Raw genomic sequence first — 23,356 nt, forward strand, 5'->3', positions numbered from 1 at the left:
AAAAAGAACCTTCCACACTTGGCTTTCTGATCACACCATTCCTGCACTCCGTAACTCCTGTTGCTGTCAAAGGGAGCTAGGTTCCAAGTCTTTTCCTACAGCTCTGTCAAGGCCAAGGCTGCAGGACACTTGTTGATGATCGCCTTGTCAAGCCCTGGCTCAGTCTCTCTTTCTCATTGAGCCTCACTCTCTGCATCCTATTGGGCCCCTCGATGGCCCTTTAGCAGGTTCTTCTTCCTCTTCTGTCCGTAGCTCAGTGCACTGTATAGTTTTAGTTTGTGCACCTTGTTCAGTGTGTATGTATCTGTCTCCTCCTCCAGTGTCCTTGCCAAAGAATAAGCTCTCTACACCGAGGCTGTTCGTCTGCTTTGTTCTTGGATGCAAATGTCTGGCTCATGAGAAATGATAATGGATTTACGTCAGTGGAAGAACAATTCGCTGTCCTGCTCCCCAGCCCTCTTCCCTCCCCTATCTTAAGCTGAACATATGGGACCACAGACAGTGCTTGCCTCTGGACCTTTGCATGTGCTATTCTGCTGGAGTAGAGTGATCATCTCTCATTCCCTGCTCCCTCTATCTGCTTGGTTAATTCCTACTTGTTCTTCATATTTCATCTTAGGTGTTAATGCTTTTAGGAATCCTTCTGTGACTCAAAGCTGCCTCCTTTGATGATGTTTGATAAGGCTGTGTACCCACTCAATCTCATTTTGACATGAATCACTCTTTAGTTTTATTTCTCCTTTGTCTATTTCTTTTGAACGTTAACAGCCCTACAGCGGGTCTGTGTCTTGCTCGCTATCACATCCTCCAAACCAAATGCAGTCATCAGCAGGAGAGATCAGCTGCTGAACACACTTTTTGCAATGACATTTGATGAAGGACATTTAGGGCTATTTGGAGATCGAGTCAAAGAAGCGCTTTGATGTTCTAGTAAAACAGTGAAATAACATATTCCTGAACATGACCAATGTGAACCCAATCCACACCTTTCCCTCTGGCAGGATTCTTTGCCCACAAGGTGGAGCATGAAAGCAAGATGCAGAATGGGCGGAGCTTCCAGAGGACGGGAACCCTCGCCTTTGAGCGGGTCTACACTGCCAAGTGAGTCTAAACCCTGATGCTGCTGACCTACAGTGAGGATGTGGGCCTGGGGGCTTCCTTAAGGGAGTGAAGACCACCCTCAAGACCACATATCTGCCTGGGCCAACCTGGGCTAGTGTCAGAAGAAAGGAAGTGGGGACAGGAGGAGCTGGGGGAGGTGTGATCTCGGCAGCTCCAGAAGCATCTGTGGCAGTCCCTCGGTCAGGGGAGTTGGCCAATTTCCTGTGGGCTGGTTGGAGGCGCCATGGTCAAAACCAGCCTTGACTCATCAGCCAGCTCCAGAGCAACAGGCCATGCACACGGGCAGCAGCCTCCACTTACCTCCCTGGCTGTCCCGGGTGACAGTCTGGAGGTGACGCCAGTAAGTTTCATGACTCTGGATCCCTTTGAGCCACCAGCACAAGGACAGAAAGAATGGGGCATATGCAGTTGTGTGACCCCCTCTCTCTGTCTTTCCTTATGAATAAAACAGCTGTTTGAAAACAGGAGAACAGCTAAAGGAAGAGGGGTGTGCTCTATTTGGGATGCAAATCCCAAAGGACAGTTAGTGATTCACAGATGGCTTTACCTTCATGGGGAGTGTATTTAAATAGAGGATCAGCGGGGTGTCCTGGCCTGCCTCTCCAGGCTTCCCATGAGAGGCCTGTCAGAAGGGAAGGCTCCATGCTGGGGAGCTAACTAGAGAGCTGGCCTTCAGTTCCAGCCCAGAGGTGACTTCCATGTCCCCAGAGCTCCTTCCAAAGGGGAGTCACAGCACGGAATACAGTATGTCTAGAGCGACAATGGTAGCCCAGGCAAATTCAGGAACACAGATTCCCAGGGAAGGGGCAGGAGGCCCTGGGCTCCCTGCAGGCTCTGTGGGAGCGGCCGGAGGGAGGGTCCCACTCAGGGGCAGGGTCAGCTTTCTGTGGGTTAAAGTGACTCCATGGGGTTTGGAGGGTACTGCTTCACTGTCCTCAGGACTTGAGTCCTCTATGTCATGTAGATTTGTTTATTCTTCCCGTGAGGCATGGCCATGGGGGAAGGACTAGGGGAGTCTTCCTCTTGGCAAGTTTTTCATCATTGGCTTCACTTTTCCCTTAACTTCTGGATAGTTGTATACCTTCCGGACCACTCCTAGATATATTGGCAGGGTGGTCTTGGGCTGATTTTTGGCCTTCACCCTCTCTGGCCCTTGACCTTTGGGGTCACTCTGGAGTACTTACACTGACTCTGTAGTGTACCCCTGGACCTCTCCCTCTCCGTCCCACTTCATAGCAAGCATGACCAGGGCCACTCCGACGGTGATCTCAAGGAAATCCTTTGCTGAAGTACCCACAAGGGGATTTCTACTTTAGCATCTGGACCTTGGGTGCATGAATTCTCAGAAGCAATTTAAGATTACGGATGTCATTTAAAAGACATGATAGACCCATTTGAGGGAGGGTGGGGAGAATACACAGCTGCCATCAGTCCCATCAGTCTTTCGGCCCACTTACTGTGGGGGGGGGTGTGGCGAGTCAGCGCTCAGAACATCATGCACAAGAGGCACAAAGAAGGCCTCTGATCAGGGATGGGCTCCAAACACCTCGGATTCCAAGAATTCTTTCCACCAGTGTGGAAAGAGCAGCTTCCTTGTGTCCAGAAGACTACATTCCTGCCAGGTACACGAAGTTCACTGGAGTATTTAGCTCCTCCATTTGGGAGAAGTTATGGTGGAATCTCACCGGACCTTCTTAGAAGTTAAGTTTCCATTTTGCTGGCCATGCACAAGAAATGGAGCGGATGGGGCCATCTTGTGTCTGCCCCTCACCCTACCCCACCTAGGAGTGAAATAGCTCTGTTTTGAAGACGCCAGTGTAGCTTACACCTGGACTTGTTGGTTGTCAGTCTCCAAATTGCAGAAGTGCAGTTTGGCTGGGTTGTACTGTGTTGCTGGAGAACGTGGTTTGGAAGTTCTGCAATCACGTAGGTTCCAGGGGGAAGAAGGTGCAAGAGGACGGTGGTGGGTAATTGCTGCTGCTTGGGATCCTCCCCATGTGGGTGCTGCAGCCCAGTTCTCAAAACCCCTGTGTTTTTACCAGTTAGCCTCCATGAGAGGGGAAGAAGAACGAACGAGGGGAGAGGAGAGATCATGTGGAGAGGGAGAGGTAGGAAGTCAGGGGGTGGGGAAGAGAACTTTCTGTAAGATAAAGGTTGCTCAGACATAGCTGTGGTTCTTCTACAACGACCACTTCCTCCCTGGCCTGACAGCAGTACATGTGTGCCTGTGTGGATCGTAAGAAGGGGCCAGAGATCCATGCAGCAGGTTCAAGTACTAACTAGAGGTACCCCTACTGTTGGCCTGCACTTGAGTCTCCTGGGAAGGAGATTATATGTGATTCTAATAGAAAGTCATTCCTAGCAATTGCATTTGGTGTGTGTGTGGGGGGTGTTTCTGAAAGCACCAAAATGGGGTGCAAGATGATCCATGGGGGTGCAGGAAGATTTAATTTAACCTTGCTATCTAAAACATAAGAAATGAAACTTTACCCATTTTGAATACACAGATTGACAGTGGCACCTGTGCCATACATAATTTATACATAAATGTACTTATCATAGGGTTGTATGATCAGAACTTTTGGTTGTTGGGGTCCAGAATCATAAATGTTTAGAGGCCCTGGCTATGAGGGGGAAATAGCATAAAGGATAAATGATACTGGTGGATTGAAAAACTGATGCATGTTTTTCAGCATTAAATATGACTGTTGACAGATAGGGATTGCTCAATATTCTGAGTTGGTGCATTCACAGACATCCCAGACGGCGTAGTGTATGAGCACAGACCTATCTCACCACCCATCTCCCACTAGGGCAGTGCTGAGTCAGGGTTTCAGAACTAAAAGGAGGTGAACCTTGACTCTCTGTTCACACAGTCCAAACGTAGTTCTATGCGCTGTTCCCAGAGGATGAGCACAGCTAGTACAGCCTTGGTCAAGTTTTGGTTTTTGGAGACAAATCCTAGTTAGCTAAACAAAATCTAGAGTTTCTTCCTGTGACTGAGGTGAGTTGAGGTGAGTGCAGGGGATGGGTCTTTGGAGACGTGTAATTTCCTGAAATGTGTTCTATGGATTCCAAGTTCATAAGTCATTAACATGTGTTGCAGGGAAAAGTTCTTCATAGGCAGATGTTTTCATCAGCTTTTCCACCACCGTGACTGAAACACCCGACCAGCACCATTGTAGAGGAGGAAAAGTTTAATTTGAGGGCTCATGGTGTCAGTGATCTTAGACTACAGGAGGCTGGCTTCATTCTCAGGTGAGGCAGAACATTATGGAGAAAGAGCATGGCAGAGGGAACCAGCTCATGTGAGTATCAGGAAGCAGAAAGAGAGAGTCTTCACTTGCAAATATATACTCCAAAGCCATGCCCAATTCCCACCTCCTCCAGCCACACCCCACCACTTCAGTTACCACCCAGTTAATCCCTGTCAGGGGATTAATTCACTGACTGGATTAAGACTCTCACAACCCAGTCATTTCTCCTCTGAACCTTCTTGCATTGTCTCACATGTGAGCTTTCGGAGGGACACCTCACATCTAAATCAGAACACCAGACTTTTGAGAACCCATAATATACCAAGCAGTACTTTAATTCTTGGTTCTCCATAAATCCTACCTCCTCTCCCAGATATTTTTTGCAGATCATTTTGGGAAGTGCCACCCTAATATCCCTTATTTTGTCCATCTCTTGGCATCTACTGTAGACTCATTTTTAAGTAGTGAAAATTAGAACAATTATTTGAAGGTGATACATTTATAATAATCCCATTGATTGGTATTGGTATTATTATTAACTCCTTTTCATGATTTTATTGATTTATTTGGTACCGGAGATTGAAGCCAGGGGCACTCGACCACTGAGTCACATCCCCAGCCTTATTTTGTATTTATTTAGAGACAGGATCTCACTGAGTTGCTTAGTGTCTCGTTTTTGAAGAGGCTAGTTTTGAACTCGCAATCCTCCTGCCTCAGCCTCCTGAGCCCCTGGGATTACAGGCGTATGCATCTTTCCTTATTTTAAATCAACCCAAGCCAACTAGTGAAACATTAAAGTTTTTTATCTATTATATTCCCAGAGGTGGAGAAAAATAAAGGGAAAATAGCACAAGTCCTTTTTTCTGTAGAAGCAGCGAGAGTGCAGGGTGCCAAATTGAACGTAGCTCAGTGAATTATTGCCAGAGCTGCCCAGAAGCTCCTATTTAGATATCTAAAAATGGATATCAAAATGGGTTTGTCCGTTCTGTTTTGCAGAACGAAATGGCACAAAACTCCTCAAAAGAAATCCAGAATAATAATCATGTGTCAGTAGGAAAAGACATTCCCACTGGGTGAAGAAGGAAGACGCTGGAGCGGTAATAGCCACCACTTACTGAACATTTCCTGTGAGCGTGCAGAGCTTTATCTCATTTTATTCTCAACTGTTTGGGGGGATAATGACTAATGTCTTCCTTCACCCCTTATATGAACAAATTGAGGCTCCATGAGACTAGGAAATGCACCCGCATCCACACATCCAGTAAGCGGCAGCTCTGAAATTGGATCCAGGTCCTGTGATCCTCGCAAGTAGCCATGAGACTCCGCGGCAAGGTGACCAAGGGTCCTTGAGCTCAGCCTGGCAGCAGCCCCCTCTCACAAAGGGGTATATGTGCTTGAGCTTTGGATGGAAGGTGGACTGGAAATTCTGAATGAGGAGAGGGACTGTTTTGAGCTAGAGCAAGAGGCAAGATCTGAGAATATCCTGGAAATCCCGAGAAAGAGACCATTCTCTGACAGTTCAGAGAGCTTCATTCAATTCCAGACCGACTATGTTTTTATTAGGAACCAAGGTAATATAAAATATTGGCAGGAACAATTGAAGGATTGATCCAACGTTGAACCACTGACCAGTTCTCTCTAATCAGAAGATTCCTGGACAATTAAAGATTTCTTTTTCTTTTGTCATTAACAGACAAAACTACTTAAAACCAAAACAAAACCCCCAAGAGACATGGGAATGAGAAATAAGCAGGGGAAATTTTTGGTATTAGTATATATTTTTTTAACTATAAGTCCATCAGATATTATTTCCCGTCAGACATAGCATTTTTCAACCAACTGAAAAAGGAAATTTTTTTCCTTCTCGTTTTCTTGAGCTTGGAAATGAATCACATTTTCTCAGTCCTGAGGCTGTAATTTTTGTGCCTCTAAAAATGTGTAAGAATAGACGTGAGGTTGGTACTCAATGGCTGCTGCATTTGTAATGTTGGGCCTATTTATTTGCTGAGTATGTCATCCCCCAATGACGATTTGCAAGGGCCTCCTGCCTTCTGGGGTAACTGGTTCACTAGATTCATGAAAGTTCTAGGGTCCAGAGCAGCTAGCAAAGCCAGCAGGGGCCTCCTCTTCTTGCCCTGTGCCTAGCTTTGATTGTGAATGTCTCCCAGGACAGGATACATAGATTTCTCACCTATCACATTTACTGACTTGTCTAGAAAAGACTCTTTTTTTTAATATTTATTTTTTAATTTTAGGTGGACACAATATCTTTATTTTTATTTTTATGTGGTGCTGATGATCGAACCCAGTGCCCCATGCCTGCTAGGTGAGCAGTCTACCACTGAGCCACAACCCCAGCCCAGAGTGGATTGACCACTGTACCAGGTGCTAACTATAAGCTGGTAGGGTGTGGCTGGAGGAAGTAGGTTGCCAAGGGCATGCATTTGGGGGTTTACATTTTGCCCTGGCACCTCACTTGCTTTCTCTGCTTCCTGGTTCTCATGAGCATAGCAGTGCTTCTCAGCCATGCCCTTCCACCATGATGTCCTGCCTCACCTTGGGCCCAGAGCCACAAAGTCAGCTGACCATAGACTGAGACCTCTGAAAACCATGAGCCCAGAATAAACTTTTCCTCCTCTGAATTATACTTATTCGGTATCTTGGTCACAGTGATGAAAAGCTGACACATATGGGCCTTTGGAGGACGCTCCCCATATTCTAACCTTAGACCCAGAGTTCTCATGGACCACTGAGGTGCAGGACCTTAGCAGTTAGAACAGTGGTTTAGAAACTATACCTTTGCTTGTGCCTATATATTTTGCCTTCCACTCACTCATGGTTCCCAAACTTCAGCACGCATCAGAATCAGAATCACCTAGAAGGCTTGTTAAAACAGGTGGCGGAGTCCCTTCCTCTGAGTTTTAAATTCTGTGGGTCTGAGGTGGGCACAAAAATTTGTATTTCCAACAAGCTTTTGGGCTATGTCAATACTGCTGGTTCAGGGACTTTGACTCCAGAATGTCAGTGGAGTCTCTTAGATTTTTTGTCTCTTAGTTTTACAGATAAGGAGACTAAGTCTAGACGGATTGCTTTGCCAGGGGTGAATAGCTGGTTTATGTTAGGAGGAGGACTGTCCTAGTCGAGTGCCCTTCCATTGCACCACATCGCCCTTCCCTGTTTGGGCCTCTCATGTCTTGCTTTGTTGTTTTCCCATTTTTACTGCTTAGCTCTTGTCCTGGTCTAGGCTGCAGACTCCTCACAAGGATACCTCCTATTTAATTTAGTATAGTCCAGTTGTTAACAGGCCTGGCTTTGGAGACAGAATGACTAGGTGTGAATCCTGGCTTTGCCCCCTGCCCCCAGGCTGCGAGACCCTGGGCTAAGAGCCTCAGTTTTTCATCTGAAACATGAGGATAGTAGAGGCAGGCTGAAAAATGTCCATGATCTAATCCCAGGAACCTGTGAGTATGTAGTTTCATGCCAACCACTTGAACTTGAAATAAAGAGATTGTTTTGAATATCTAAATAGGACTCAATGTCATCACAAGGGTCCTTTAAAATGGGGAAGGAAGAAGTGATTTCTATCAGAAAGGCTTGGACTGGGGGTTGTAGCTCAGGGATAGAATGCTTTGTCTGGCTTGCTCCAAGCCCTGGGGTTGATCCCTAGCACTGAAAAGAACAACCATATGATTAAAAAAAGAAAAAAAAAAAAAACCCACAAAACCCTGTCTGGCTCTGTGTACCTCCCCAGAAAACATCAGGAAGACTCCAGCAGCCGTCACTGGCTTTGAGGTTGGAAGGAGCGCTGAGCGGGGGGATGCCAGGTATCTTGAAAGGCAAGAAAACGGACCCTTCTCTTGAGCTCCAGAGAGAACACAGCCCTGCTGAACCCTTGCCTGTATTCCAGGGAGATCCATTTCAGACTTGTGACCTCCAGACCTGAGAAAAAATGACTTTGCCTTGTTTAAGCCACCAAGTTTGTGGCCACTTGTTACAGCAGCCAGAGGAAACTCATGCAGCTGTCCTGTGTATTCACAGGCGTATGGTGGGTTTAAAGGAGGTGAAGGCCATGAAACATCAGCTCTGTGCCTGGTGTACAGTGATGTCCTCCACTCCAGGGCAGCGAGGATTATGCCCAGCACACAGCCATGCCATTAGCAAGCTAGCTTTTTTTTGCATCGGCTCTTGTGATGGGAACCTGGTTTCTTTACAGCTTGGAAATCACCTTTCCTGCTCAGCCTGGGCTGCAGACAGGGGCTGATCTGTGAGTCTGACATGGAGGTCAGCTCAGGTGGGCTTTCCTCTCCTGACACCCCCACCTGCTCATGACCACACCCTGCCGTCTGCTTTGTTCACTTTTCAATTCCAAGAAGCACATGGAACAGGAACCCTGCCAAAGCGAATACATCAAGAAACCAGATCTCAGATCGGCTTCGCTGTAGGAAGGGAGTTAATGGATTCTGAACATGTGTTGGCTTCACCCCGTGGTCCGTGGCTGGCGTGGTGGTTGGCTGCCACGTCTTGTTGGGTAGATGTAAGTGGAACCAGGGGCGTTTGCGCTCTTGCATGGTGGTGATGATTAGCTTGAGGTTTCAGGTGATTTTCAGACCGCATCGCAGTAACGCGTTTCCTGATTTCTTTCCTCCTTGTTTATTCCACAGCCAGAACTGTGTAGACGCCTACCCCACTTTCCTGGTGGTGCTCTGGAGTGCAGGGCTACTTTGCAGCCAAGGTAACTTCCCTTTGTGTGTTCTCTTTCTATAATGTGCATCTCTCAGAGGTTCAAAGGGCGGCCGTTTTGATGAAAAGATTTTGCCTGACCTCCAGCTCCGACCCTCCAAGCTCTGCAGAGGCGAGAGCCCTTGGGAGGTTCTGTTCCAGGCTCCCTCTGCGCCTGCGCAGCGCGTGTGATAATGCATTGCTAATACTAGCTCCCTGGCGGCTGCTTGAGAGCAGCAGCGCTGACAAGGGTGGTTTAAGGCTAAATGTGACTCAGAATCCTTAAACAGCGTTAGCTCAGATACAAGGGCATTATAAATGAGAGCGCCGGAGGGATCTATTCTGGGACTGCTGTTACTTGGCTCTTCTGCTAATAAGCTCCCTGCATAGTGGCCCTCCTCTGGGCATGTGTCCACAGAGCCCTGGGCTGGATTCCAGGACCTCAGCCTACCTTGGGTTATCAGCATCCCACAGTCTTGACTTCAGCAAGTTGGGAGAACAGATCAACTCCCAGAATGGATTTAAAGTTAAATTGGAAACCAGTCTTTTTTTTTTTTTTGGGGGGGGGGTTCCTCTTTGGAATTTTAGCACCAGATAGATTTGACCAAAATGACTGGCATATGTCTGGTGGTAGCTGGGTGTGAAGGAGGTTGGCTTTTGTGGCTCAGCAGGGCCTATGCAGAAAGGCCACAAGCAATCCTCTAGGGAACTATTTAATTCTTATCACACTCTCCACAATTTATAAAGTATATATATATATTTTTTAATATATATATATATATATTTTTTTTTTTACCCCTATTACCTTTGCAAACCCTTTGGCGCAGGAGATAAGTCACTTGTTTGGGGTTTCTCAACTAAAGAGCCACACAGAGAGAATCAGAGCTCAGGTTTTTCAGTTCTAAATTCACAAGTATCTTCTTACTTTTTTTTTATTTATATAATAAGTACACACTGAATTTACACTATACCCCCTGAATATATAGGGATGAATAAAACAGGGGTGGTGGTGAAGCTCATTACTGATTGTCAAGATGGACACAGAAAAGTAGGTGAAGAGATGCATTATTGACAAGAGTGAGACACGCCAGGCCGGATGGAGGGGCGGCATCGACAGTGGAAGCCACTTAAGGGACCCTGTGTACCCCCTGGGCCTGGAAGGCCGCCAGTGAGCTCAACACATATGTTTTATTTTCTATCTGAGTGAAGTAAGAAACATGTCTGGCATTACCTGAAAAATCAAGTCAAACTCCGCTTATACTAGGAGTTACGATTCCTTTTATGTCCTAAATGATACTTGATGGAGATGAATCTACAGGAGTGCTAGCTAGGTAAACACAAAGGGAGTTTGAAGGCTTTTCAGAGCCTGGAAATATGCATCTCCTGTCAAAACAAACATTGGCATTTCCAGGACTAGAAACCATCAGTCATCCCTGGTGGATAATTGTCATTTCTTATGAATATAGTACAGTGCGGAATTTTTTAGCTGGAAAAAACCCTAGAGATTATTCTAATCCAAACCCCTCACTTTCCAGAGCAGGAGTCCAAGCCCCAGAGGGACGAGTGGCTTGCTGAAACCTCAGAATTTTAGATCCCAGATTTGTCACCTTTGTGTGGTTCAGGTTCCCACGCGCCATTCCCTGGGGCAGGGCAATGGGTACCGAGCCTTTCCACTCCTGATTTCTATTCTCATGTTCAACTGAGTTCCCATCGAAAGGGAAATGGGTCAATAAATGAGAACCCAGCCATCCAGGTGGGAAAACTTGGTCCAAAGCAAATCAGGGATGGTGGCAATCTCCTGACTTCCAGAGAATAACAGTTCTTTTGTGTTCCAATTTTATTATCTGTCTTACAAAACATAACAATTATGTTTTGTAAGGCAGGTAGAGCGGTGGAAAGAATTGGGTGTTGGGGAGTGACAGATTGGAAGCAAATCCAAGGATGTTCACTGCCGGTGTGTGACCCAGGCTGGAACTCTGCTTCTCTATGCCTCAGACTCCTCATTGTCAAACAGGACCATGGTCCACCTGTTGCATTCCTGTGATGAGGAAAGGAGATGATTTGCATAAGGCCCCTGACACAGTGCTTGGCATGTGCCAGATTGAGCATTATATAACTGCCTATATCGGGGCTGGGGTTGTGGCTCAATGGTGGAGCATTTGCCTGGCATGTGTGACGCACTGGATTTGATCCTCAGCACCATAGAAAAATAAATAGATAGGTAGGAGTATTGTGTCCATCTACAACTAAAAAAACTGAAAAAAAATAATAAAACCTTCCCATACCTGACTTTTTATGATCCACAAATGGCACTTTTGTGTGGTTCACTTTAACAATGGAAATTCAGTAAATGTTATTATTATTTATTATTTTTTGTAGTAAGGATAGAACCTAGGGGCACTTTATCACTGAGTGACATCCTCAGCACTTTTTAGAATTCTGAGACAGGGTCTCGCTACGTTGCTGAGGCTGGCCTTAAACTTGTGATCCACTTGCTCAGCTTCCCCAGTGGCTGGGATTACAGGTGTGCATCACTGTATCCAGCTATAGTAGATGTTATTATCAGTGGTGCAGCTGGTGGTGATGTTTGAAATTAGAGGACCTGATTTGAAATTCCACCTCTGAGATTACTTGCCTGACTTTTTTTCCCCATTCATTTGAAAAATATATTTTGAATGCGTATTATATGTGCCAGTCACTATTCCAGGCACAGAGTGATCTAGCAAAAGGCAGCTGTCCTCACAGATCTTTTGGTCTGAACCTAAATTTCCTCTTCTGTTGTATGGTGACAATGAAGTGCTTCTTACCAGCAGGTGGCTGGGAGGGTTGGAATCCAAGTTTCCAGAATGCCTGGAGATGCTTGGCATGTAAAAAGTGCTCATCGATGGCAGTTAATTTGTCATTTGAATAGTGCTTAGATTTCCAAATCATTTTTATATCAATGGCCCCATTTCACTTTCGCATTAATTCCCCAGAGGTGGGAAAGCTGTAATCAGCTTTTGGTCCACATGTAGAACAAGTTCAGCGCGTGTACCCGATAACATTAGTCCTAGTGGAGCTGGGTTTCCAGCTCCCCACCCCAAGTTCAGCACTCCGTGGGGTTATTGGGGTGCTGCTTGTGACTGTTTCCCAAGGGGCTGGAATCTCCTTTCCTAGAGATCATCAGGAGCAATTGTCCAGGAGAGGTTAAGCATTGTGCTTCTGGGAACTCCGGTTGGGGGTTGGGGGTTGGAAAGATGTACTTTCAAGAGAAGCAACCTCAGATCTGGGCTTGGGGATCAAGTCCTTCCCCTCTCTCTTTACCAGCTGCCAGCCTTACACAAGCCCCTTTGACCACCCGGGTCCAATTTTCCACATCTAGAAGTAGGCATGTTGATCCCAGTGATGTCCAAAGGGATCACATCCAGTGGTGGACAGGCAAACATTCTGTAGGAATCCACACAGACCCCGTGGGGACTGGTGTGAGGGGATACTGCTGTTGTTCAAATTCTCAAGTTTCTCCCAGCCTGAAGTCCATACCAGCCTCCACCACTGGAACTTGTGGCCTCCACTGGACATTGTGACCAGAGTTGCCAGTGATGTCTGTATTGCTATGTGTGTTTGGGTGACGGTGAAACTGACGCAGGTGTCTCCCCTTCTCCACTCAGTTCCTGCCTCCTTCGCTGGACTAATGTACCTGTTCGTGAGGCAGAAGTACTTTGTCGGCTACCTGGGGGAGAGGACTCAGAGGTAGGTCACTGGGACTGTTGAAGAACCATGAAGGGATTCATGCTTTTCAGACGTGCCTTTTGAGCAGTGACTAAGATCTCCCATCTGGGTCTCCCTGCATTTTGAGGGCTGTGAAGGCACAGACTCATCTGGTTTCCCCATTGAACATTCCTCTGCCTGGTGTGGCATTGACCCAGGGTGCTTTCCCACCCTTCTGGTCTGGGACTGGGATGAATTTTTCTGTCTGGCTTTCCAGGTCTCCTTTGTGTGAAACAGTTCATTGCTGGTCTAGAGAAATGAGATCTAAAGTTTTCCCCTTAGGGTAAGTTCCCCAGATCTTTTGGAGACCAGCACAAAAGATGCTAAGAACATAAGATGCAGAGAATCCCAGCAAGGAGATTGTGGATAGAGGCACCATTGCATTATTTACAGAAGCTTCCAGAAAGGAAGCCCCCAAAGCAGCCCTCTACTTCCAGGTCACCCAGATGGGGAAACCTGGATACAATAAGCCCTGATAGTGACGACAAGGCATTTTGGGTCACAGTTTGACACCAGTTCTTAGAGGCAGGCGTTCCTGGAGGTCTGGAGGTTCCCCAGACCTGCCACCCACTGTACCACTCCCAGTCCTCCCCGTTGTCCTCGTCTACTTTACTTCCTGCCTGTTACAATAGCACCCTTCTCTAGTGGTTGGTTTGTGGGCTGTCCCTTTAGATAGGCATCATTTGGTGGTGACAGCAGAGTGACATCTGGGGACTTTGGCAGCTGAAAGTGCGTCATAGGGGGAGGGGCACCTGGGAAGCTTCACAGCTTGAGGGAGTTGACAGGTGAGCTGGGCTGTAGCCAGGAGGACATGTCCACCGTTCCTGTGGCCCTTCTCCCCCACTCTCCCCGCTGTGGGGAGGTGTTCTCTTTCCTCCTCTCAACCCCAGCTCCACTACCCCTCTTTTTCTTATCAACACTGTCTTTCACCCTCAAAGGCATCTATCAGGCCTTTCCCCAGATGGTTACCTGCTGTTACCAGTGGAGGGGGGCAGGCTGTCCAGCAAGGACGTGAAGGGCTCCCCTCTCTTGGGCTGGTTCCCTATGCAGCCCGGTCCCCCCACCCCTTCAGTTACTGATCTTCTGACACTACTTGATTGAAATACGATGGCTGCTTTAATTCTGGGGCAATCTGTGAGGCATGACATCTGTTCAGCTACCCCCAGGTCCTTTTCATTTTGAAGGTGGTGTTCACTGATCACCCTTAGCCCATGTATAGATATTGGTGAAGATAAATGATAGGATATGGAATCACAGTCAATCTTAAAAATACTTGGTTTCTCTGGATTTCATGGGTATACAAATGTCCCCACCCCTTAAGTCTCCCTGGGGTGTCTCTCATCAGATGGTGGTAAAATAATCCCATTTTAATGCCCTCCCAGTGGGTGCATGTTCTAAGCCCCCTTCACCTCCCCTGTAGCCATGGTGGGCATTATTGATGTGTGATAGTGTTCTTTCTTTCTTTGTGCTGAGGATTGAACCCAGGGGCACTTTACCACTGAGCTACATATATCCACAGTCCTTAATCTTTTTTTAATATTGAGACTAAATTGCTTACAGCCTTACTAAGTTGCTGAGGTTGGCTTTGAACTTGCAGTCCTCCTGCCTCAGCCTCCCAAGTCTCAGGAATTACAGGCATGAGCTATTTCATCTCTCCTCTCTTACTCCCTTCCTTCCTTCCTTCTTTTATTTCCTCAACACCCTTCTTTTAAAAATATTTTTATTTTAAATGGATGCATATTCATTGTACATATTTATAGAGTACAATGTGATTTTTAATACATGTACACAAAGTGTAATGATCATTGGGTAATTGGCATATCCATCACCTCAAATATTCATCATTTCTTTGTTTGGGAAACATTCAAAATCCTCTCTTACTAGCTACTTTGAGAGGTTTAATTAATTCTTGTCAGCCATAACTATCCTCCTGTGTGATAGAATATTATGACTATTCCTCCTTTCCAATGGTTCTTCTGTACCTACTAAATATCCTCTCTCTACCCCATCTCTCCCAAATTCTTCCCAGGATCTGGTAACTGCTATTCTATTCTCTACTTCTTTGAGGTTGTTTTAACTTCCACATGAAAGTGTGAACATGTGATAATCATCTTTCTGTGCCTGTATTTTACTTAGCATCGTGCTCTCCAGTTCCATTTATGTGGCTGCAAATGAAAAAAATTTCATTCTTTTTTGTGGCTGAATAATACTCTAGTGCACACATACCCGCTTCCCTTTGTCCATTCATGTATTGATGGATCCTTAGGTTGATTCCATATCCTGGTAGTTATGAATAGTGCTGCAATAAACATGAATACAGAGGTGTCTGTGTCATAACAGTGTCATACATACCCAATAGTGGGATTTCTGGGTCATCTGGTAGTTCTATTTCTATTTTTTCCCTAATGGCTATACTAATTTACTTTCCCACCCTAGGGCTCTTTCTTGCTGAGACCAAACCTGGTTCCAGAATCCTTAACTCAGTTCTGAGCAGCAGTCATCAATAGAAGTGATAGATACTAGAAGAAAGGTGTAGTCCTACTCTAGACCAAAATATAGCCTGAGGTAGACACATGACCAAGGGTCTCTATGGTTAAGTCCAAGAGGATTTTCAATTCTACTCTCTAGAAATTAATTGCTAATATCCTCTTCAGTTTAGGACCCACTTCCACCAAAGTCCCCATCTGTCCTGTGGGCTGTGTTTGACTCTACAGACACATTATGCCCTGGTGCTCTTGAGAACTCCTTTGCCGTTGGCCTCACCAATCTGGGAGGATCCAGCTCATGAGAATCTTCCTCAAGAATTTCTTTCTTGGGCTCCAGGTCTTCTCTTGCTCCTTTCCAGTACTTGCTTTGGCCCTGTCCACTGTAGAGTTCTGGTCTCATTCTTGGTCCAGTGGGTAGGTAGGACACCCTGCCATGTATCTCCCACCTTATCCTAGAGATTGCCAGCACAGTCCAGATGGAAATTGTTTAGCATAATACCTCTTTTATATTTCCATGCAAGCTTCATGCTGCTCGAGGTGGGCTGATTTGTTTCAAAACTAAAACCAAATCCCAGCCTCCAAAGTCTAAAGGAGTCTCCAGGAAGTCACTATGGTACAAAAAGCAGGACTGCAGCCTCAGACAGGCAGGTTTCAGTCCCTACTCCACCTTTTCCTGGCTGTGTGATCTGAGGCAAATCACTCAACTTCTCTGCTCTTGGTTTCACCAGTAGGAAAATAGATTAACAACACATTTTCAGAGTGGTTGTGAGAATTAAATGACAAGGATATAAAACACCTGACTCCAACAGATGCTTAATAATTTAATTCTCACCTTCTCCATACATTTAGAGAGAATTATGTATCAACTTTTAGAAACAATGAAAGAGAGATCTGGGTTCTTCAAGGGCTGGCGGTGTGGGCACTATCTAGACTCCCAGCAGCCACTTCTGCCCCCTGGGTCATTTTAGGCTTCCTTGGGTGGTCTGCCTAAGCTCCCACCTCTGCAGGCCGTGCCCACCTCCTAGGACTGGGCCCCTCTTCCATTGAGCTCTGAAGGTGATGGAGCCCTGGACTGAGTGGTTGCCTTCCACACTCTGCCTGGGACTAGTGATAGTGCCCTGATCCTGGCTCCCACAGGAGCTCGTGTCTTGAGAACTTTGAACAAATTTTACCTAAGGTCAAGAACACCACTATTTTACCTTTCACTGCGTTTTTAGCTCAAGCACAAAATGAGTCAGCAAATCACTTTTTCTTGCTTCTGGAATGAGCATATGGTAGCCTCATTCCTGTGCTAGATAGATCAGAGTCAGGACAGTATTTGACTTGTCACAATTTAATTTCTCAGAACCCTTTATTCTCTAGTTAAAAATATCCCTTGCGTGGACTCCTTTTATTTTCTTCTCCTTCCTTTACCAGCGCTAGCAGGTGACTCCCTGTCTTGGTTCCCTGGAGCTACCATAACAAAACACTGCAGACCAGGTGGCTTAAATAACAGAAATGTACTGTCTCACCATCCTAGAGGACGGAAGTGCAAGGTCAAGGTGCGGGCAGCTTTGCTTTCTCTAAAGCCCCTCTCCCTGGCTTGTAGATGGCCATCTTCTCTCCTGGTGTGCATCTTTTTCCTTTCGTACCTGTCTGTGTGCTACTCTCCTCTTCTTGTAGGTACAGCAGTCTGCACAGATTAGGGCTCACCCGTACGACCTCATTCTATCTCACTGCCTCTTTACAGATGCTATCACTGGGAGGGCTGGGGAAAGGCGAGTTGCTGATCAAAGGGTACGAAGTTTCAGTTAGACTGGAGGAAGAAGTTTTGACTCATCTGTTGTATTGTACAGTGATGACAGTTAATAATAATGTATTGTGTATTTCAAAATTGCTAAGAATAGATTCTTAACAACCTCACCACACACACACACACACACACACACACACGGAAAGTTGGTGAGGTGGCGGATATGTTAATTAGCTTGAGTAGATCTTTCTACCAGGTATACATAGAGCAAAACATCACATCGCACCCCACAAGTAGACACAATTATTATTTTTCAATTAAAATATTAGTAAAGAAAGACCCTGCCACCAAACAGAGTCAGATTCTGAGGTACTGGGGGGTTAAGACTTCAGTCTTGACATTTATTGGTGACTCAATTTAATGGTGACACAATTCGGCTATAATACTTTCATTTGGGACCAGTTTTGCTCCCTGGTAAGGAGTCGGATGCCCCCACTTCCTGAGCAGGACTGGGAACAGGCACCTAAGGAGACAAGAACAAAGCTGGCCAGGAGCAGGGGTGGCACGGGCCAGCGGTGCTTTTCAAATCCTTACGGGTCCTTGAGTTGTACAGGGAGTTTGTGGAAGTGCAGCTTTGGATTCCCTGGGTCTAAGAGGGACCTGCTATTTTCCATTTCTGACAGACCACACTGAGTAACAAAGAGGTGGACACTTAACCGCTGAGTGACTTCCAAACTTTTGCTGTAGGAAAATTCCCAGTTTTCCTAGGAACCTTTGGGGTGGCCAAATTCTGCTTTCTTTCCCTGAGTCCAGCAAGAAACAGGTTGTAGAGGCATTAACTCACCCATTAGCCGAGTGGCTGGTCTCTGTGAGTGTTCCTGATCACCAGAGGATACCCCTTGCCAGAGTCTTTGCTAACAGTCCACTTGACAGGACTTTGCAGAGATGCTAGCTCCGTGCAGATGGGCCCAGACACGGCAGTCAGGAGAGAGGCCTCCAGGGCAGCCTCTGCCTGCAATTGGGTGGTCGCCTCTCACTGGGGAAATGCCTCCTGACCCAGCTGATGATCTGCCTAAGCAGCTTAGGATTCTGAGCCTTTGAGAGAAAGATTTGACTGTGTTAAAAAGTCCCTCTTCCTCCACTCAAAATAGTAAGGTCCTGTTTCCCACGGGGTGGTGGGTGGTGGAGGTGCTCAACTCTCATTAATGCAGACATGAATCATTCTTCAGGGGAAGAGATGGAACTCTCAGATGCTGAAGCACCTTTGAGATTCCACCGGCTTTGCAGGCTCATTTAAAACATGACTTCTAGCACAGTCCTGCATCATACACATCATACACCAGCCCCAGCATGGGTCTTATAGACCCTCCTGGAGAGGCGCCTCTGTAGAGAGGGTTTTAATGAGGTGATGGTGTTCCTGATCCTTGGTGGGATTGCCTGCCAACCAGCAGGAACCGCCACCCTCCCGCTGTCAAGGGGCTGGCATTAAGGACATGGGGAGAGTGCAGAGAAGCCGGCGCCACTGAGCTCTAATGATGATGGGTTCTGAGGTCTGGGATCCTTCACCTTGGCTTTGAAATGTGTTCAACGACTAATAACATCCAAGACACTTCCACCCTTTGTAGAAAGGAAACGGGTAAATGGGAGCACTGGGGAGCCAAAGGAGCTATAATTCAGACCCCACGAGGCTGAAAGCGATGACATGCTTTTGGGAAATGGGTGTCACTTGGGCTGTGTCTCTAGTTTTTTCTCCTCTCTTCTTTTCAGCACCCCTGGCTACATATTTGGGAAGCGCATCATCCTGTTCCTGCTCCTCATGTCCCTGGCCGGTATACTCAACTATTACCTCATCCTCTTTTTCGGAAGTGACTTTGAAAACTACATAAAGACCATAACCACCACCATCTCCCCTCTGCTTCTCATCCCCTAACTCTCTGCTGAATACGGGCTGCTGCTCTCATTTAATCAATACCTAGAAGCCTCATAACTCAGCCCTCTAAAGGATTCTGCTCCCCTCTACATAGCTGTAAATCTAATGGCCATCTGGGTTTTGCAGCTTCAGTTAACCTTGCTTTTCCGGGAAGAAAAGAATTTCGAGTCAGCTCTGCCCTTTGCCCATAGCGTGGCCCCCAGATTGTCATTCAGATGTCTTGTGACCAGATACATGTTTTCCTGAAATAAAATGCATGGACAAGTTTTAGGCTGATGGCTCATTTATGGGGGATTAATCTTTATAGAGAAACTCCTAGTTTGTTTTCTTCAACATAAATAATGATGATAAAAGAGACACTACCCAGATTATAGAAAGATAGGCCTCCTTAGAGTCTTCTATTGATCCAGTACCTGCCACCACAAACACCCTGTATGGATTAGGTTGGCATCTTTTTATGCTAGCATCGTGCCCAATACTTACCGTATCATGCAGTTTAAAATGTGTTATAATTCCCCGTGAGAGCCTAAGATAATTCCAGGTGCCTCCAAATAGTGGCTGGACAAAACAATAATGGGTGGGTGAGTTCATAAATTGCTGGTTGTATTTAATAAAAGATGCATATTGAACCGTTTCCCGTTATTGTGGGTAGATTTTTTTTCTTTTTTTTTTTTTTTTTGGTACTGGAGATTGATGCCAGGGGTGCTTAACCACTGAGCCACATACCCAGCTCTTTTTATATTTTGTTTAGAGACAGGGTCTTGCCAAGTTGCTTAGGGTCTCACTAAATTGCTGTGGTTGACCTTGAACTTGTGATCCTCCTTCCTCAGCCTCCCAAGCTGGTGGGATTACAGGCATGTGCCACCACTCTCAGCCTGTGGGTAGATTTGTAGTGATCCAACCACCATCACACTTGATGCCTCTTGACATCCTAAGCACAGCTAGAAGATGGGGGGATGTTAGGGTTTGGATATGGGGTGCCCCTAAAAGTCCCTGTGTTGAGGCAGGGATGATGGAAGGTGAAGTGAATCGATGGTGAGAGCTGTGACCTAATCCGTCCATCCTAGCTTGGACGGATGGACTGGGTGGTAATGGTAGGCAGTGGGGCATGGCTGGAGGAGGAGGTGGGTCATGGGGGGTCTTCTCTGGATGGGTTCTTCCTCCCTATAGCCCCTTCCCCTCTCTCTCTGCTTCCTGAAGCCTTGAAGGGAGCAGCCACATCCATCTCCCATGATCTTCTGCTTCATCTTGGGCCCAGAGCAATGGAGCTGGCCCACTCTGGACTAAACCTCTGAAACTGCGAGCCAAATAAACTTCCTGCTCTAAGTTATTCTTGTCAGGTATTTTGGTCATAGCAACGAAAAGCTGACTAACACATAGGGTGCGAACATCCAGGACTCTCAGCAGAGAAAAGCCAGGGGAGTTAAACTTGAGCGTTGGTTGAGGCAACCGGCAATAGGATGGGTTCTCTCAGTCCCCTAGTGAGTATCATGATGACCACAATCTTAGGAAGGCCCTGAACCTCCCTGCAAGCTCTCCCTGAGCTGCCCACGGGGGAGTGGGGCTGGTGGAACATGGAAACAGGTGCAGTCTGAGGTCTGGATCACTGGGCCTCCTGTGTAACCCTCAGGACAAGAAGACCTCTCAGTTCAAGGGAGAGGCTCTGTCTTAGTCTGTTTTGTGTTACTGTCACAGCATACCAGAGGCTGGGTAACTTATAAAGAACAGATTTCTTAGAGTTCTGAAGGCTGGAAAGTCCAAGGTTGAGGGGGCTGGCCCTTGGTGAGGGCCTTCTTGTTGCAGCACCCAAGAGAGCGCATGCCAGGGAGATCAAGAGACAGATGAACTTGTAAGAAACCCACTCCCTCAACAGTGAGCCCACTCCTGACAGCAACATTTATCACGCCTTCAAGGTCCCACCTCTCAGTACTCTCACCCTGGGGATCAGGTTTCCCACACATCAACTCTGGAGGACACATTCAAATCACAGCAGACCCCCAGTGGACCTGGCTCCTCAGGTCATTCTGATGGTCCAGGCTGAGGTTCTTCCTGCACTGGGCCTGCACTGTCCACCTCATCCAGCCGGATTGTTTGCACTGACTGCTTTAGGACAGCTGCTTCTGCTCTTGCCCTCCGGGAGCAGGACCCAATATCCAAGCCAGGCTTTCCTCTTCTTGGTGACAGAAAGGGCAAGGCAGGTGGTAGGGTGGGGTGGACACTAGGCCTTCTCCTGCCTGGACTTGTTTTGGAGGATAATAAGGTGATCACTCACCCCAATTTGCCCTGGACTGAGGGATTTCCTGGGATGTGGGGTCTTCTCCCTCTCCCCTCCCCCTCCCCCTCCCCTCCCCCTCCCACCACCTCCTCCTCCTTCTTCCTCTTCCTCTTCTTCCTCTTCACCAGGGATTGAACCTAAGTGGGCTTAACCACTAAGTCACATCCCATCCCTCCCCCCTTTTTTTTGAGACAAGGTCTTGCTAAGTTGCTAATGATGGTTTTGAATTTTCGATTCTCCTGCCTCAGCCTTCTGAGTTGCTGGGATTATAGGCATCACTTGAGGTTTTCTATTTTAAAACTGGGATGGTCCTGGGGAACCAAGATGAACCTCTTTTCCTAAAATGGGGCTAGGCCATAATATGCTTAATGAAACCTGGTAACACCTGAGCTGTTGGATGCTGTTCAAACTGACCATGGCACCTCTAAAGAGCTAGGAGAGGAAATGACTCCTGGCTGACCTTGGTGTGGTTGGGGGCAAGGTAGTGGCTGAGGATACCAGGGGATTAAGATGGAGGGAGAGTTGCTTCATAATTAGGAAAGAGGAGGGGCTCAGGCACAGAGCTCCTAAACTGGAGACCCCTTCTCTAAGCAGAGGTAAGCATCACATGGTGGTCAGACTCCTGCCTTCAGAGTTCCAGGTAGGGAGTGGAATCCCTGCTCCCTTCCACCCTCACTTCTGGGACTTCTCTCCCCAGGCCTTAGTTCTGCATGTGTTTGCTTTAGCATACTCCCTGTGGCTACTAGTCCACTGGGCTCCCTAGTCCATGAAATCTGGTTCCTCTAAACAGAGATGTAAAATGCACTCCAGAATTTGAAGACAATATGGAAAAAAATGAATGCAAAATATTGCATTAGAATGTTTTCTGTGTTGATTAAATAATACAAAATGGTTTTCTTTTAAATATACACTGTTAAGCAAAATGTACTATCAGAATTAATTTCATGGGTTTCTTTGTATTTTTCTTAATGTGGCTATTAGAAAATCTTAAACAACACAGGCAGCTTGCCTTATGGTCCTGTTGGAGGTGCTGATCTATAAGTTCCCCAGAGCCGGCAAGTCCTCATGACTGCAACAAAAGCTGGGCCTCGTTCTCAACACTCATCTTTAGGCATGATTTCTTGCAGACAAATGGAAAAATTGGTCTAAGAAAGTGACCACAAACAACATACCGGTCCTACCTAAATCTGGAAAATAGTTCTTTGAAGCTTGTTACCCTATGATCATGAGAGTGTTTCATTAAGTATTTCTGATCACAGATGTGGCACATTATTAAAATATCATTTTTACAGTCACCCTAGAGGCTAGGGTTATCTGAATATGGAAAGAGAAACAGCTTGTGGAGCGGTTGTATAAATGAAATTACTAGAAAGCAATGCATTCAATTGCATATTGGCTCGGGGGGTTATTCTTATTAAAATGTTTAGAGAGGAGTATCTGTTCATTTCTGCAGAACTGCTCTCCAAATTAAAAATTTGGCTTGGCACGCCAATAGACCAGAGTCCCAGGAGACGTGTAGCTTCCTTCTTTCTTGTTAGCCTCGCAAAAGTCTTGGATGCGGTGCTCATAGGTAGCACATATTGTCTGTATGGAGCCTAAGTATTAAAATTGACCAGAGTCCTGCAAATGCACATTGGCCTAAAAGAAATCAGGGCAGGTTTCCTGGATTGAAAATATCAACTCCTTCTGATAATGTTTGGAAACAGGTTTAATAAAAATTGGCTTAAATAGTTGAGAAGTGACTGCAAAAATGGGTTTGTTATTAGCAGATGGAACCCACTGATAAACACAATAAAATATAAGTCTTCTGAGAATTCAAACTACTAAATAGCTGCTCAGTCAAGCAGCCAGAGGGCAAAAGAAAGAACCTTTGGTGCATATCCATTTGGGTACTTAGTGACAATGTGGTGGCAGCCATGATGCGGCCACAGTGATTATCTGAAAAAGCCTTTTCTTACCTAGAGACAGGGGCCATGTGCCAATCCTATAATCTCCCTCTGGCCTTACTATTGTTTTTTTGGGGGGCAGTGGTGCTGGGAATTGAACCCAGGGCCTTATGCATGCAAGGCAATCACTCTACCAACTGAG

General features: G+C 46.4%; 1 protein-coding gene across 2 annotated transcripts in view; it reads left to right on the forward strand.

Annotated features, from left to right (window-relative positions):
• Alox5ap (arachidonate 5-lipoxygenase activating protein) overlaps window positions 1-19,217 on the forward strand; it is a 25,383-nt gene extending 6,166 nt beyond the window's left edge. Inside the window, exons 2-5 of one of the 2 annotated variants that reach the window (XM_026388387.2) lie at window positions 1,002-1,101; window positions 9,041-9,111; window positions 12,746-12,827; window positions 18,831-19,217. In XM_026388387.2, the coding sequence (XP_026244172.2) occupies window positions 1,002-1,101; window positions 9,041-9,111; window positions 12,746-12,827; window positions 18,831-18,993 (416 nt within the window). In that variant the 3' untranslated portion in view covers window positions 18,994-19,217. The remainder of the gene's footprint in view (window positions 1-1,001; window positions 1,102-9,040; window positions 9,112-12,745; window positions 12,828-18,830) is intronic. The other variant, XM_026388388.2, reaches the window with a different exon arrangement.
• The last annotated feature ends 4,139 nt before the right edge of the window (window positions 19,218-23,356 follow it).

The sequence above is a fragment of the Urocitellus parryii genome, chromosome 2 (assembly GCF_045843805.1).
Source record: "Urocitellus parryii isolate mUroPar1 chromosome 2, mUroPar1.hap1, whole genome shotgun sequence".
Lineage (NCBI taxonomy): Eukaryota > Metazoa > Chordata > Mammalia > Rodentia > Sciuridae > Urocitellus > Urocitellus parryii.